The sequence below is a fragment of the Ranitomeya variabilis genome, chromosome 8 (assembly GCF_051348905.1).
Source record: "Ranitomeya variabilis isolate aRanVar5 chromosome 8, aRanVar5.hap1, whole genome shotgun sequence".
Classification (NCBI taxonomy): domain Eukaryota; kingdom Metazoa; phylum Chordata; class Amphibia; order Anura; family Dendrobatidae; genus Ranitomeya; species Ranitomeya variabilis.
This window is the reverse complement of record NC_135239.1, coordinates 176,840,409-176,856,649: the sequence shown is the minus strand read 5'-3', so window position 1 is coordinate 176,856,649 and position 16,241 is coordinate 176,840,409. Positions and strand designations below refer to the sequence as shown.

At 43.5% G+C, this 16,241-nt stretch overlaps 1 protein-coding gene across 4 annotated transcripts in view; it reads right to left on the bottom strand.

Annotated features, from left to right (window-relative positions):
• RAF1 (Raf-1 proto-oncogene, serine/threonine kinase) overlaps window positions 1-16,241 on the bottom strand; it is a 71,462-nt gene that overhangs the window by 19,613 nt on the left and 35,608 nt on the right. For 2 of the 4 annotated variants that reach the window (XM_077276143.1, XM_077276142.1), the window contains 8 exons: window positions 11,157-11,269; window positions 6,951-7,050; window positions 4,582-4,739; window positions 3,310-3,402; window positions 2,463-2,616; window positions 641-668; window positions 453-559; window positions 82-199 (listed from right to left, as the gene is read on the bottom strand). In XM_077276143.1, coding sequence (XP_077132258.1) covers window positions 82-199; window positions 453-559; window positions 641-668; window positions 2,463-2,616; window positions 3,310-3,402; window positions 4,582-4,739; window positions 6,951-7,050; window positions 11,157-11,269 — 871 coding nt within the window. The remainder of the gene's footprint in view (window positions 1-81; window positions 200-452; window positions 560-640; window positions 669-2,462; window positions 2,617-3,309; window positions 3,403-4,581; window positions 4,740-6,950; window positions 7,051-11,156; window positions 11,270-16,241) is intronic. The other 2 variants (XM_077276146.1, XM_077276145.1) reach the window with 1 other exon arrangement.

The following is a 16,241-nucleotide window of genomic DNA, read 5'->3' as shown; positions in this document are numbered from 1 at the left end:
TTTTGCGGCAAATGAAAAATTCTAATTTTTATATAAAAAGAAAAAAAACACCTTTTTTTCCAGAATCCATTCAATGCTTACCGTGCCATTTGCCTTTGTATACAGTCCCAAACGAGCCTGATCCTATTCTGGAGGACAGCATTACCTCGCTTGCCTCTATTTCCCAGTAGTAACTGGAATCTCTTTGCCCACGAGAGCGCTGTAAAAATAAACAATATTACATATGTGACTTTGGCAACTCTCTATCTGATCACCTCCATAAATTGGTAGACTCGATTACTGGTGCCGCCTGCAACAGTGCCCCTCCCGCAACAGTGCCCCTCCCGCAACAGTGCCCCTCCCGCAACAGTGCCGCCATCTTTACTGTCCAGTTCACACCGGGTCCTCATGGCAGCTACAAGGACACTTATGTTATTCTACAAACATGTCCAGAGCCTTCCAGAAACACTCACTATTTTATTTTTCTCCTGGCTGCTGGACACCGCAGATTTCTCTCTATGCGTCGGAGCTGGAGTTTTGGACTGGGACCATCCTGTCGGACTCATGTTATTTGGGCTCCCTGACAATGAAAAGGAAAAAGATTAGCGCAGGACAGGAAAAAAAAAAATCCACATTCATAACTAGGCAAGGATTCCCTTACCTGATTCACTATGTGTCCTTACAGCATCCTGCAACACAAAGCACAGAGGTATCAACACAAGTCCCCAGGAGGACAGCAAATGGAGGAGGTCGGTGAGCTGGCAACAAGAACGGCATGCAAAGTGGCGCCGGGGCTTGCAGAAATGAAGAACGCTAACGACTCAAAATCATTTACAATTCTGCAGTTTTAAACAAATGTTACTTTAGAAAAATGTAAAAAGATTAAAAAAAAAAACAAAACACAAACTACAAAACTTTTTCTAAAAATATAATGCTTCAAAACGCACCAGCTCGCAATGTTACTTTGACATTTCTTTCACTTTACTGGAGTATGTGACGTCCTTCCAAGAGGTTAGCCTAAACTTTACAATAGCAAACTTGCAATTATGTAAATTCTGATGGGAAAAAAAAAAAAAATACTGACGTGCGCTACATGTTCTTTAAACTACTTATTTTAACGGGTGCCAAGTTCTTTAAACCACTTTTTTTGAAGGGTGCCACATGTTCTTTAAACCACTTTTTGTTAAACAGCTCAGGTTAGATGCTGCACACGTTGCATGCTGTAGTAGTAGTAGAAGGCTCGGTCACGTTTATCCTCCTCGTCTATCACTCCAGCCATATTACGGGATGTGTTTGGAACAGTACACCATGCAAAACAAGACCAGAGAGCTTTGACTGGTGGAGAACCGAAAAACGGGTCACTCCAAATGTGATATTACGACAGGTTGGACACAGACATTACGCTGTTAGGTTGGCTTCTACGGTGCCAAAAATAAAAATAAGTCTCTAGTTGGAAAAACGTTCAGACACGGCCATGATTAGAACTGACACAAACAAGCTATTAACCAAGACCAGAAAGTCTCAGAAGTTCAACCCTGAGCGACACTACAAGAACCAAAGCCACAAATACCTACTCGGCCCCACAAACAAAAACGTCTGGATCTGGACCTTGGAGAAGTATTGAGCCAGTTATTCTAGTCAGAGGAAATGAGAGATGAAAATAAGAAAAACAGACGGCGCTACGCAAGATAAGAGTAAGAAGTAAAAGTCGGATTTTAGTGTAAGATACCCCATAGACTAAGGTTAGCCGAATCCAATAATTTTGGAACCAGCTACTGTCTTTTGGATGTTCGCCAGCGTTCATTTGGCCTATGTTATCAGAATAAAAAGATCAGACATGTTGAATTTCAACATGCCCAATTCTTTATTCTCACGGAAAATAAGCCACTGTCGGATATGTCTGGCAGACACGTACTCCCCTCTCCCCATTCAGAACGTGCCTATGTATAGAGAGGTCGGGAGGAACAGAGGTCAGACAGTCATAGTATACAAATTACCAGAGTAGTAGTACAAGATCAGAAAAACCCAAGAAACTGTGCTGTATGCCCATTTACTCCAATATGGATCAGTTGTCATACAAGGCCGCTATAAAAGGGTTGTCCAGAATTAAGGAGAAACGTCTGCAGTCTCCATGTGACTGCCAAATTGAGCAATCTGCCCATTGTCATGATTCCCAGTCTGTGCTGTCACATGCCAACTAGTCTGACGCGCCTCCTGTCAATAGAACAGAAGTCTAGTCGGCACAGGACCACAAGTATGCAAACACACACAAGCACGGGGAATCACGACAGTGTGCGCACAGCACGCTGCCACCATTCTTTTTCTTCTTCGACCATATAGCACCTTTAAAAGTAATGCTTTTTATGGACTAAAACCACCATGTCTTCATATTAATATTTATATTATTGCTGCTTTCTGCAGGACCAACTTGTAGCGGACTCCATGTATGAATGCCACGTCAGAAATGGGAGAAAAAGTATTACCTCTATCATTCTGCTGTCCACGGGCATCGTGGTGCTGACCATGTGGACGTTGGGGGTGGACGTGGACCTCTGTCTCTGAGAAAGGGAGCACTCTGACGATGGACTGGGTGTTGTGAAGTTGAAGGCGTGAGGTGTAGAATATCTGTGCTGGGAGCTGGATGAAAAGAAAAGGACACGGAGAATGACCACAAGGACGGATTCTAGCAGCCTGCACACCTACGGGGGCGCTAGAGAGGTTTTTATTCTTAAGGAAAGCTAAACCGCATACTTTTTTTTTTTTTTTTTATTCCCCAGGGAGCGCAGAAGATGGACGAAGGAGTTGGCTCATTGAGGGAAGAGAAGACCCGCTAGGTTATCGGACCAGGGAAGAAAACTCAAAAGTGAGCCAACATGACTGTCAGGAAGTAACGGAGGCTAAAAACCTAGCCCAATTCTCCTGCCATCAGGGCCATGTTCACAGGTTTAGTGCAAAGTCAAAAATTGTCTTTTTGCTGTTTTTGTGACACTTTAAATGCAAAAATTAACTGGAGTAGAAGAAATCACTCCGGAGAGGGGACTTGTAGAACATTTGTTGCAAAAGGCGAAAACATTTGGAAAAGTAAACAAAAATAAAAAAACAGGAGGACACATAATAGACAAAAAAAAAAAAACTGTCGAAAATAATGAAAAAAGTGCACAAAACACAATAATGAATGGGGCCCGTGACTTTGTGAATAGCAGTAGGTTAACAATGTGCTAATAATGCAATATAAATAGCATTATTCTATGTACAGAACAGTTATGGATGCCCCAAGCCAAAATAGAGCTAAAATCGCCATGCTTCCTAACAATTAATGTATTAATGTACCTTGAGGGGCCACGGACTGATTCTCGCATCCGTCGCATCGATGGTAATGAAGGTGTGCTGCCATCTAGATTATTTGGGTTAGGAAACAATCTGCTAAGAGATAAAACAGCGCCATAGCATGAGAGAGAATGTTATCCCTACGCGTTTCAAGTTACTGAAAAATTAAAATGCGGAAAAAAAACAAACCACCATGCGGTGAAAAATAATACGTACACATCTCTCTGGTTGATATCACATTTTGGTAGTTTTAATAAAATAGAAATAAAAAAAAATAGTCTACCTTTACCCATGCCATACATTACAGCGCAGATTCTAAAGCTCCTCTACAGGACTTTAATTACAGGGATTATTTCACAAGGTTTTTCCCACCTAATCTTAAAGCAGCATAATGACGTGAACCCCTATTCCAGTAATGTGTAACTTATTGGGCTGCTTTCTGTAGTTTTGATAAACTCACTGTTATCAGCAGGAGATCATTACTAGAGGACTAGGTGTCACGTGCCATGTAGTCCTTCTGTCCTGTGTAACCCCGCCCCCACCACTGATTGGCAGCTTTCTGCTTATGCACAGTGTACACAGCTCCAATCAGTGGTGTGGGCGGGGTTTATACAGAGCTCAGCATACAGAGAGCTGGTAGGTTTGGCGTGATTTTTTATCAAAACCACAGCAAGCAGCCTAGTAAGTGACACAGTGGGGCAATAAAAAAACTTGACGGACTTATGCCAGGACTACAATCAAGACTTTCATACTTGCTGAGAAGCAGAAAACTGCGGAGCATATATTTAAATACGTTTTTTTTTTACTTTTATTTTTTTATGGTGGAGAGGGCTTTTGAGTTGACACGATTTACACGGAGGTCTGGGTGGTCTTTCAGTAGATGAAGTTAAATAAAAAGATAAACAGCTGATGATGACAGAATCCACAGAGTCTGATGGAGTGGTGAACATGTGATAGAAATTAATGAGCTAATTATTTACATTCGCGATACGAGCCGCGCTGGCGCTGTTCCCCTCGGCCTCCTTTCTATCCCAGCATGATGAAAGCCTCCGGTAAGGAGTTGGACGGCGGCCGTGTTTATGCCCTTTTGCTCATCCCGCTGTCATTTCATTTTACAATAATAACTTTGTTTAAAAATAGAATAAACTGGTTCATCCAGATGTTTCCCAAGTACCGAAATCTCTACTCATCCCATTAGGAGGCCGGAGAGTTTCCGAGCCGCGCCATCGTGAAGCCGATACTAGAAGGAGCGCACCCGGGGCACCGCTCACTCACAGTAACTGCCGGATGTTGCTCCAGTCCACGCACATGGTCGGGACCTTGGTGCTGCAGTGCTCGTGAAACTTGTACCCACACGTCTGACACCGGAAACCGTTCAGAAGAAACTTCTGGCAGATGTCACAGAAGGCCAACTTCAAGAAGGTCTTTCGTACCTGAAAAAAAAAAAAATAAATAAAACAAACAAGGTCAGCTAAAGCCTTTACCATATTAATTTGAGACGATGCAAATTGATTTTTTAGAAATTTGTTTCACGGAAATAACAGAAAAAAAAAAAAGAAACATAGAATCTCAGGTGCAGCCGGGCGGTCTTCCTCATTGCAGTCATTACATCACATGGAATAAACAAAAATAAGCAAGAGAGCCTGTATAAAAGCAGAGGCAGGGAATGCAGCAGCCATTTATGGCGAATCTGGATAGTGAGAGGACGTCACAGCTCACAGATTAGTAACAGAAACTGGGAGAGAGCCATAGGACACTGAATTAAACAATACAGTGCAGATTAGTGTGTGACTGACGGACAATAATACAAATATAGGCGAGTCATTTTGTTGCCAGTTTATGTTTTCCAGAGCACGCTTGGGTGGTCTCCGAGTATTTATGACTGCTCGGAGATTTAGTTTTCCTTGCTGCAGCTGAATGATTTGCGGCTACTAGACAGCTTGATTACATGTGGGGATTCCCTAGCAACCAGGCAACCCCCACATGTGCTCAGCCTGGCTAATAGCTGTAAATCATTCAGCTGTGTCAACAAAAACAATCTCCTGAGCAGTTACAAATACTTGCAACGAGTACACTCGCTCATCACTAATAAAGAACCATTCTGGTGCCGAAACGCGTTGTGACAAGAATGAACCAGTCTGGAACACAAAAGACCTCATTTACGGCAGTGCGGCCCGTTCACTGTGATATTGTCCTCCTGTAATGTAAATCTTATCTGTCATTTTCTGAGCTCCTCTCTGCTCATTTATGACCACATCAAAGATAAAGTGCGCAGGTGAAACAAAAAGCCTGTAAGAGCCAAATGGTGCAACATTTGTTATGAAACCCAACTGCTTGCACATAATGCGCCACCATTCATTCATACGTTCCCATCACTTCTCCGGGGCCACGTGCAGACAGACAAGTCAGTGACCATATAGTAGGGGCCCCATAGAAGGGCTTTAAGGGTGGCCTGCAGGTTGTGCACCCTGATGGATACCCATCTATTGATATCACCATTTGAACGTGTTGGGTGTTGTACGACATGAGAATAAGTGACTGAGGACAGTGGCTGATGACAGATATATGACTTTTCACCTTAGAAAACTCCCCATTATTGACTTTTCAGGTCACCAGTTTCGTGCCATGAGTCGGCGCATGGAAAGAACCTTGTAGGTCTTTAGGTCTACAATCTAGAGCTAAGGTCAGTAGTGACTGCATGGGCCACCTGACTCTCCCCCCTGACAACTGATGCCAAGGAACGCTGAGAAAATCATCACTTTCATCCGGACAGCGGTATCTTGCAGCAGCTTACTCCCCTCTCCCCATAGAAAACGCATGTAGGATTGGACAAGATTGCATGTTCTGGAACAGTATTGTTTGCCAAACACTGTAAGGTATATGGGCTCCTTGAAGAAGCACTTCTCCTCCCATCAAAGTTTTTTCCCCTCTTACTATATTACAGTCATATTGTACAGCACTGTGTACTTACAATTGCTCATTTTGCCTTTCTACCCAGATAATTGTTCTCTTTTCTCGGCTCTATGCAGAAACAGGAAGTCTCTTGTCCCTGCATTTATCATTTCCCTCCAACTCCTGACCCAGCTTCTCCATCCTCCCCCTGCCGTAGACTTTTACAGTGATGACTCATGAGTCATACAGGGAAACTTGACCTCCTGTTTCTACTTGGAGCTTAAAAGGATTCAGCTAGTCAGTTAGTAACCAGGTGATGTCATAGACCTAATGGAAAAGAGAAGAATTTGCTGGGTAGAAAGGCAAAATGAGCAATTGTAAGTGCACAGTGCTGTATAATATGATAATTGCAATATATTAACTTTTGATGGGAGGAGGAGGTTGAGGAGGAAGAGGAGGTTGAGGAGGATGAGTGCTTCTTCAATATTAGCTTCTGCCTACTTGTTATTTGTCGGCCTTTTGGGAACTGTGAAGTATTTGTAGAGAAGAACACAAATTATAGGAAAGGCAACAACCAAACAGGAATATAACAAAATATATATATATATATATATATATATATATATATATATATATATATATATATATATATATATATATATATAATAAACTGATGGTTAATGCAAAAAAACAAACAAGTCACAGATGAAAAGATAAGAACAGGATAAAAATAAGGACATCATGAAACTTACAAAATTATGGGTTGTGAGTGGGACATGATCCAAGAAATCCACTTGCAGCTCTGCCCCTATTAATGACATGGCGTCGGTGCTCCAGTCCAGCCGCTGCTTTCTGATGGAACGTACAATGCATTAAAACATGACACAAAGGAAGGAAAAATGCTACAAATGAGAAAGCAAAAGGAAGAGAGCTATGGAGCAGGCGCAAACGTAGGAGAAGCGGTGAAGGATTTTCTCTTATCTCCACGTTGCGGTTTACGAAGATGTCAACGAGTTCGGTTAATGGTCTAACAAGTATGTGGACACCGGCTGACTGATGGTCAGGAGAGATGTCGAGGGGGGCATGTCCCATTTCTAACCTCCGATCGCATTGTTCTCCCCAAGAGAAGGTGTCGGCCAAACAGGGCTGTGGAGTCGGAGACCATTTTGGTGGAGCCGGTGTCATGGAAATTGAGGAGTCGGAGGTTTGGCTTACCGACTCCACAGCCCTGCAGACAACATGTCAACTAGCGTCTCTCTCATACAAAACAGAAGAGCACTTGGCCAAATAAGAGCTCCTGTGTATGAAAGAAACAATCGATCGGCCAAAGCATCAATCGGCCAACAACCAACCAACGTCTATGGCCAGCTTAAGCCTTACCCAACCATACAGAGAATTCAGCCAACCAACCCGCCAAAGTCAAGGGCAGTTGCATCATCCCCACCAAAGCCTCTCGCGGTCGAGATCACTTGCTTCCAACCACCAAAAGCCTTCCATAGTCAAAGCCACTTGCCACCTGTTTCGCCAAGCCTCCCATGGTCAAGGCCGCTTTCACTAAACCCTCCAAGCTTCCGATTGCCTCTCAACACAATCCTTCTGGGGTCTTGGCTGATTCTCCTCTACACCCAGTCTCACAGGGAAGGTCCCAGCTTATATAATTTTTTTGGGTCGCCACCGTATACCAGATTTATCAAGACTGACATTTTGCACACCAGTCTTGATGAAGAAGCCGGTCGAGTCAGCTGCGTCAAATTCATGCACAGGTACAGGGGTCCACACCTTATTAATTTGCTCCATCTTTCAGCTGCCATCACAGGAACTTTACTTCAGTCTGTTGGGTTTGGAGAATATTTCTGGCGAAATTTACGACACTTAACTAGTCAAACGCTGCTGTCAATCTCTGGCAGCAGCATTTAACTCACACCTACCGGAAGCGCGTCACTAATCCCGCCCATCGGAGCCAGAGTCATGTGATCACAGGTCGCCAAAGGGTTGGTATGACAGTCCGAAGTCTACAGGAGACCCCTTGTGGATGTCACTGCCGATCCGCTATGAGGACCGCCCTGCGGCCAGCGTAAATAGCAGATGATTTTAGATACATCATAGCAGGGCTGAAACAATGCCATGTGTAGCACAAGTGTTCGGATGATCAGTCTGAAGTCTCCTAAGGGAACTATTGAAGCCAGTAAAAAGTAAAAATAAAAAATATACTAAAAAAAATAAATAAATATAGATGTTCAAATCACCCCCCTTTTGCCCCATTCAAAATAAAACAAAATTAAAAAACAAAACAAAAAAACAACAACACACATTTGGTATCGCTGCATTCAGAAACGCCTGATCTATCAAGGTCTACAAATAATTAATGATCAGTAAACAGTGTAACGAGAGAAAAAAAACTCAAAACGCCAGAACTAGTTTTTTTTCCCCTGGTAGTCACAACACTGCAATAACGGGCGATCAATTAAACCTAAAATGGTATTAATAAAAACTTCAGATCGGCACGCAAAAAATAAGCCCTCACCCAGCCCCGGATCATGAAAAATGGAGACGCTACGGGTCTCGGAAAATGGAGCCTTTTTTTTTTTCTTTACAAAACTTTAGGATATTTTTTTTATTATTTAAATGGTGAAAGAAAATTCCAGACATGTTTGCCATCTGCAAACTCGTAATGATCTGGAGAATCACAATGGCGGGTCAGTTTTAGCATTTAGTGAACATGTTGAAAAAAAACAATCCAAAAAACAATTACGGAATTGCACTTATTTTTTGCAATTTCACCGCACTTGAATTTTGTTTCCCATTTTCCAGTACACGATATGATAAAACCAATGGTGTCTTTCAGAAGTACAACTCATCCTGCAAAAAAAAAAACAAGCCCTCACATGGCCATATTGATGGAAAAATAATAATAAAAATAAAAAGTTATGGCTCTAGGAAGAAGGGGAGCAAAAAAACGGAAACGCAAAAACGGAAAATCCCAAGGTCGTAAAGGGGTTAAGCCAGAAATCTGTTAAAAAAAAAAAAAGAACACTTGAGGAATCACGGCCTGTGTGTTTAGCTTAGGGTAACTAGGTCAGGGGGAAAAAAAATGATTATTTTTTATTTTTTTACCAGTGATCATTGGACCACCCTGTACTCCGCACCCAGTGCTCCATTTTCCCAGTACACTTTCCTACGGCTCGTCATCGGTCTAACATTAGATACAAAGAAACCAACGAAAAAAAAAAGGTGTTCTGTATTAATGCCGTCATATAAATAGATTCAAAGTGTGTCCCGAGGCGCAGTCGTAGATTTCTGGGCTCCGCGCTCCGCCGTCCTGGCCGGGTACACACCTCAGCTCCTATTTGTGAATTTCAATGGAATATCTGGAACGGCCGAGATACAAAGTCATTGTATCTGTTGGCTGACAAACACTCCGGCTCACGGATCCCACAGGAATAAGTTTCGTGACTTGTCCCCACCTACAGAAACTCGGTATCTGATTACCTCAACCATAACAAAACTTGCACTGGGAAACGTCCCAGCAACTGCAGCCAGGCCGAGCGAGCGCCTGCTGGGAGGGAATAATGCAGCTCCCTCCAGATACTCCGCTCCACTTACAACTAGCAGAAACCTCTCACGTGGCTGCACAATTTACATCACACAGATCCGTCAGAACCCTGCTCTCTCCCTCCCTTCTCTCAGGGTTCCGTCTCATTTAGACCCGCCATACACAGCCATTAAAACGACCGCCGATCTACATCCAACGGCCTATTCAGACAGGGCGACCACACTTCTATGAGCACAGGGCAATCGTTAATATTGGGACTGGAGTGACAGAACGTCCTCGGCGGCACATTCTGCTTACACAAAGTGATGTGCTGCCGATTTGCTCTTTGGTTGGGTGGGTGAGTACCGATCTGTTCAGACAGGCTGATCACTGGAAAAGGGGGGTTCCTAGAAATGCTAGTTTATTATATGCCTGCTATGGGCATTTAGAGATAGAAGCAGGGACGGGCGATTGTACTCTGAGCTGCACTGGAGAGAGGGGGGGGGGGGGGGGGGAAGTATCTAAGGTTTTATGGAGGGCAGAGAAAACATTTACAGACATGTAGGAAAACACATGAGAATAAATAAGTGCTGTTCTTTCGCTGTGCTCGTAGATAAAAGCGAGGGAGAACGGAAGTATCATGGATACACACAGAGCTCACATCCAGCCTGTATTACAGAGAGACACTCCCAGAAAAGAGAAATCTCAAACTTGAGTTAGGCTGCAAACTGGACCCCTGTGACCAGTATGTGGCTCAGTGGTCGCACATGCTCAGCAGAGCATCAATCTTACGGGGGACGTAGGAATCTCAGTGTTAGTGATCGATTTGGGTCCCAGCAGTCGGATTCCCAACGGTCACACACTGTAAAAATAGATGTGTATAGGGAAACTACATTAAATGTTTTTGGCGATGAGGGATCATATAATAAAAAATAATCAACCTCCACTAAATAGAAAAAATGAAATTTACTAAGGGAAAACAAGCAAATAAATAAATAAAGCGCAGATGTCGGTGCCTTCTCATAGACGGCACAGGAGCGCTCCAGTGTGCGGGAGAGACGGCTGACGGACGATCAATTATACGCTCGGCGCGCCACCTGCAATAAAGCTACTACTACACCCATCATTATGTGTCGTCACAAAGAAAAATACTCAGAAGTGTAGTCATAGCTGTCACGGCTCCGCTAGGATAAAGTGTGACTGTAACCATAGGTAAAGCAGCGAGGGCTGAGCATATCGAGGCTTCATTACCGGTGTCACAGCTAGTGGATTTACAGACTAAGCCGATATAAGCGATAATCCTGTGCGATTCTAATTCAGGATTATTAAAAGTGAAAACATCAAAGACTTTCCAGTGCATAGCATAAAATGGTAAAAAGCTTCTACATAGGAAGAAAAAACAATCCTGTACTAATCGGCTTCTTACCCTCTAGGATCTAATAGAAGACGGAAAACGGCACAACACTCGGGCTGCAGGCCGCGCACCTTCAACGCCTTCATCAGACAGTCGTGTAGACTCATGCCGCTCCGTACATTCACCTGCAAGAAGAAAGCGGGACAGCGTTACCCTGCGCACAGCGGGAGTCCACCATCAGGGGCCAAAACACAGCGCTAGTCAATAATGCACAAGTGGGGTTTTTTTTTTTTTCAAAACTTTTAAAGAATCCTGGAAGTTTTTCCATATAGGCTGAGCACATACATACGTATATACATACATACATACATACATACTATATATAGCATTATATGTCTGGCTTACTCGATCTGGACAGTAAAAAAAACAAAAAAACAAAAATCACTTTTTGCCAAATTAGACACATACTTCAGTTCTGTGAGGAGCATGAGCACAAGGGGGGATCCATACATTATTGGGGGCGGCCATGTTCTTCCAGGAGATCAGTCGTGTGTTTGTTATCCTTAATGCCGTTAGATGCAAGTTATGTAGACGTGGATTTTTCTTACTTGGATCCAAGTTCTGCTTTCACTAATATTTATCTTGGACGACAGATCTGGAAAGTCAGCGAGCGGCTTTGCGTGGAGCACACTGCAGGCCATTGACAGCAGCATTCTCCATCTTTCTGTCATTGCTCATTTTTGGGAAAGATCCAAAGAAATATCGGGGAGAGGAGGGACTGACACACGTAGGGACGTCAGATGATACGGATTTCACATACTGCACAGACCGCCGGTTAAGAACGCGGCTGGGCCTGTAGGGAATGTGCAAAGTGAAAAAATTAAAAAAAAAAAAAAAGTGAAGAGCGGATCGGTTCCCAACATCCACAGTGTGAACCACGACGTTAAAAAAACCTCAACTTTCTTGAATGCTTAAAATTGTAAAAACAATCAACTCTGCAAATTGACCTCTTCTTAAAAATCCTCTCCATGCTCAAGAAGAGGAGATTTTTACTGCCATCGTTGAATGCTCGTTGCCTAGGTTGCCGGCCACCTGATATAAAAACAGACGGTCTCCTAGGTAAATATCCGGTACTGGGAATTGGAGCACGGACGATCGCACAGGTGAGCACAGTAGAACTGTCAATTGCAAGAAGCGCACTGCCACTAGCACAGAGGAAGCCGAACAGTGCGCTCCTGTAGGCAGAAAAATATGGACAACTGTCCTGTATTTCAGCAACAAACAAGCCGAAATTCACAAACTTGGCGTCTAAAGTTTTTGGAGGGTCAGCCGCAAAAAAACCTGGCCATACACATGATAATACAGTCTTGCACACAGTTAACACGCACGTTCTGCTTTCTTGAGCATGCATGTTTATATAATAGTAAGTGGAGAATAAGGCTCTACCAGACACGTCAGCAGGGCTCATCTGCAACAAAGGACTGTAGAATTAAAGGGGTGTTCCAGGCATCTGGAGCTCACTCCATCCTAGATCTCGGCAGCGTCGCTTCCAATCTTGTGTTAGACAAGAAAACGCTTTCATGTTGCTGCACCGGTGTGTGAAGGAGGCCGGCTGACTGCTTACAGCTCAATTGCTAAGCCAGCCCCTTTAATGACCTGTGCCGGGCACACAACCAGCAGTGAAGCGACTGGGACGGAGCGTCTACTGGACAGTGGGAACGTCAGGCTGAAATCCAGCAATGTCCATCTGTCAAACTCCTTACATGTCAGGGACAGGACTGACCGCGGCATGGAAGGGGGTTGACATGGTCAAACATCAGGAGCCCAGGGATCCCGAGGTGAAGATGGACGTACCAATGGAAAGTAGCACTTCAAGAACTTGGAAGTCCTGCCAGGGCTGTGGAGTCGGAGCCCATTTTGGTGGAGTTGGTGTCATGGAAATTGAGGAGTCGGAGGTTTGGCTTACCGACTCCACAGCCCTGGTTCCCGCGGCTGCATGTCTCGCAGCTGTTGGGCAATCCCTGCATGTGTTGCAGCTGTTGATGCAGTCACGGTGACTCAAAAGTATTTTTCGAGCATGCTGAAGACACTTAGCACCAGAGCATGCTCAGATAACACCTTATCCCAGCACGTTCACTCATCACTAAAACGTAATCCATTTTTCTTCCCAAACCCCATTAAAGTGGAACCTGCTCAGACTTCCTTGAGCCTCCAGACCCCCTGCCTTAGAAGCCCCTTACACCCAGTAGTTCTATCCTGCAAAATCACCTTTCTAATGTGTAAGGCCAGCAAGTTACCTGCAATCATCCAGCAGGCAGTACGCTTGCGTTGCAAATTATTTCTTATGCTGTCATATACAAAAATGCACTAAAAATAAAACACTACACAACACATACCTGACGTTTTACATGAACTGTAAACACTACAGACCACATGTGCTATAAAACGAAGATGAGGAGGAACCAAAACCGACATGTGTAGAACAGGGATTTCCAGGGAAGAAATCCCCGACCATTGATCTCAGCAATAAACAGGTGCAAGACCCCGGGAGCAGCCGCCGGCTCGTGCACCCACACACCACTAAACCGCACACATACGTCACCACGGTACGTGTTCTCATTAATGCAAGCATTAACCGCCACTACACTTAGTGGCCAAAAAACAAAGATTAACCAAAAATTAAGCAGATCTGCAAGTCGGCAGAGTTTACAAATTTGCAACACGAAACAAGGCTCGAAATTCAATATTCACCGTGCTACACCGCCGCTGTAACTCCAATTCACTTCTAAGGGAGTTAGGAAAATAAAGTTCTGGCATAGCTCATCTTCCACCCCCACTACCCCACATGAGGTCCAAACTCCTGCCCCCAGTGATTAAATCCCTACATTCCTGACTCAGCCATAAAAGGCAAAGATGGGGAAGACCTTTTAACTAAATGTCTGGGGGAAGCGCATTCCAGAGAATTGGTGCAGCACCAGAGAAGACTTGGAGATTAAGGTTATTGAGGAGATTAGGTCTCAGATTATGGTCTACAATTCTTCTCCATTACCCCAGAGAAGAATGAAGAGATATAAAGGGATTCACCATTGGAGAGCTAGGCGTTTACTTCCCACGCGAACAAAGCAAGGCCGAAATCTATAGGCCCTCCTATACACATTACCTAAATAAACCCACGGATTATGTCTGGGTCCTCCAACCAGGTATATGAGAAATCATGTAGGGGAGAAAGAATGATCTACCATTGGTATTTTATTTTTTTTCCACCAGGAGAGACAAACTCTTTCCTCACGTGCAGGCATTGCAGGGCCTTACGTATCCAAGGTTACGACCACTAGCAACTAGCTGTCACTATACCAGTGGTCGTAACCATGGATACCTAAAGTCCTGCAATGTCTGCACATGAGGAAAGACATAGCAAATCAGAAATACTATACTACATTTCTAATTGAAGGAATGTGCTAATATTACTACACCTACTACTTATTGGGATAGGATCTTTCGAGATGGGAATATCTCTTTAAACGTGAAAAAATGTGCAGCTTTTAATGCAAACTACAGAAGATAGGGAAACAAAAATAAAAATAATAATAATAATAATAAAAAAAAAAGATTAGCACACGAGACGGGTGTGACCACATCTGCATTCCTGCCGCTACTTTATCATATAAACCGTCAAATTAACGCAGGGTCGAAATTCCTTTTCCCGTCATCATACCGTAGCTTCAATAAAACAATATATCATCATTTACTTATGTATGGCCAGAATCCGCACAGCAATGCGGAGCGACAGGTAAGTCAGGTGGATTAGCCATCGCCGTGATCACTACTTCACACCCAAATATAGGGATCATGCATGACACGTGTGCCAGCGCCACAAAGCCAGTAATCCACCGCGGGCTGAGCGTGCCTACAGAAGACTGTCACAATCACCTCTCCCAAATATTTCTTCAGATTTTTACAGCAATTTCAGATCTCCTTTCAGGGAGGAATTTAAAGAACCCAGAATTTGGCCTCAATTATTCTTATGCAAAGTAGTTTAGTGGAAATTTTCCAAGTGGATGCCTTTCCTTACATGACACCCAAAGAATGAGTGGCGAGCTATATACCTGGTCTCAATCCTCCGCAGGCACTTTATGTGCCACGTGGCACCATACCAGGAAGACATTCTAACCTAGGAGCAGTGGGGACAATTCTTCACTGCTCTGGTGCCTTTTTTCTGGAGCAAAAATCGTTCTAAGACACTTAATATTTACACCTCATTATTTAATTTGGGCATTTTTTTTGTTTTTGTTAACTTTACTTGATCTTGAACATTTTTTTCCCTCTTTCTCATTGTGGGCACAGAATTCTTTGTAATAGTGGGCACAGATTTCCTTATCACGAGGGCTCGTTCAAACAAGAGTGTTATACGGATGAGTAAAGATCGGAGAACACGCTGATCGATGTAATTCAATAGGGATAGGTTGTTGTTTTTTTTTTAATCACACTGTATTCATTTAAAGAAAAAAAAAAAACTAAAATCCCAGCATGCACCATTCTTTTCCATATATCGGATGAGAAAGCCTATTGAAGTTGATGGGTGCGCAAAAAAATAAAGTCGTATCCCATACAGGACACATCCATATTGCATCCTATCTTTACAGATACATCGACGACGTGCATTTAAAAAATTTGTTAAAATACCGATATTACATGGATCTATAATATGGACACACAGGTGACAACACGGATGAAAAATTGGATGAATTTTCATCAGCTCGTCTGATCCCAGCCTTAGTCTAATTCATCATTTGTGTCTTTTCAATCCTTTCCTCGATAATACGCCATAAATCAGAACCAGGAACATTTTCTCTTTGGATGTGATCAGAGAACATTAATATTTAAACTCTTTGGTATCAAACATCCACGAAACACGGACTGTTCCCGCATCCCAATAACCCGCCTGACCGCTGCCGGCTTGGATATTGCAATGTGAGCGCGGTCCACGTTACATGGACGCTCGATACCGGCCTTATGCCGGCTGCTGACCACACAATGATGGAGATCGGTTGTCACCAGATGAAGGTATACACTGCCGCCTTGGAAAAGTTACAGACAAATTCAACAGGACTATGAAGAGAGTCAGAAGAAAAAAAGTGAGGCATTCATGTGGGAAGC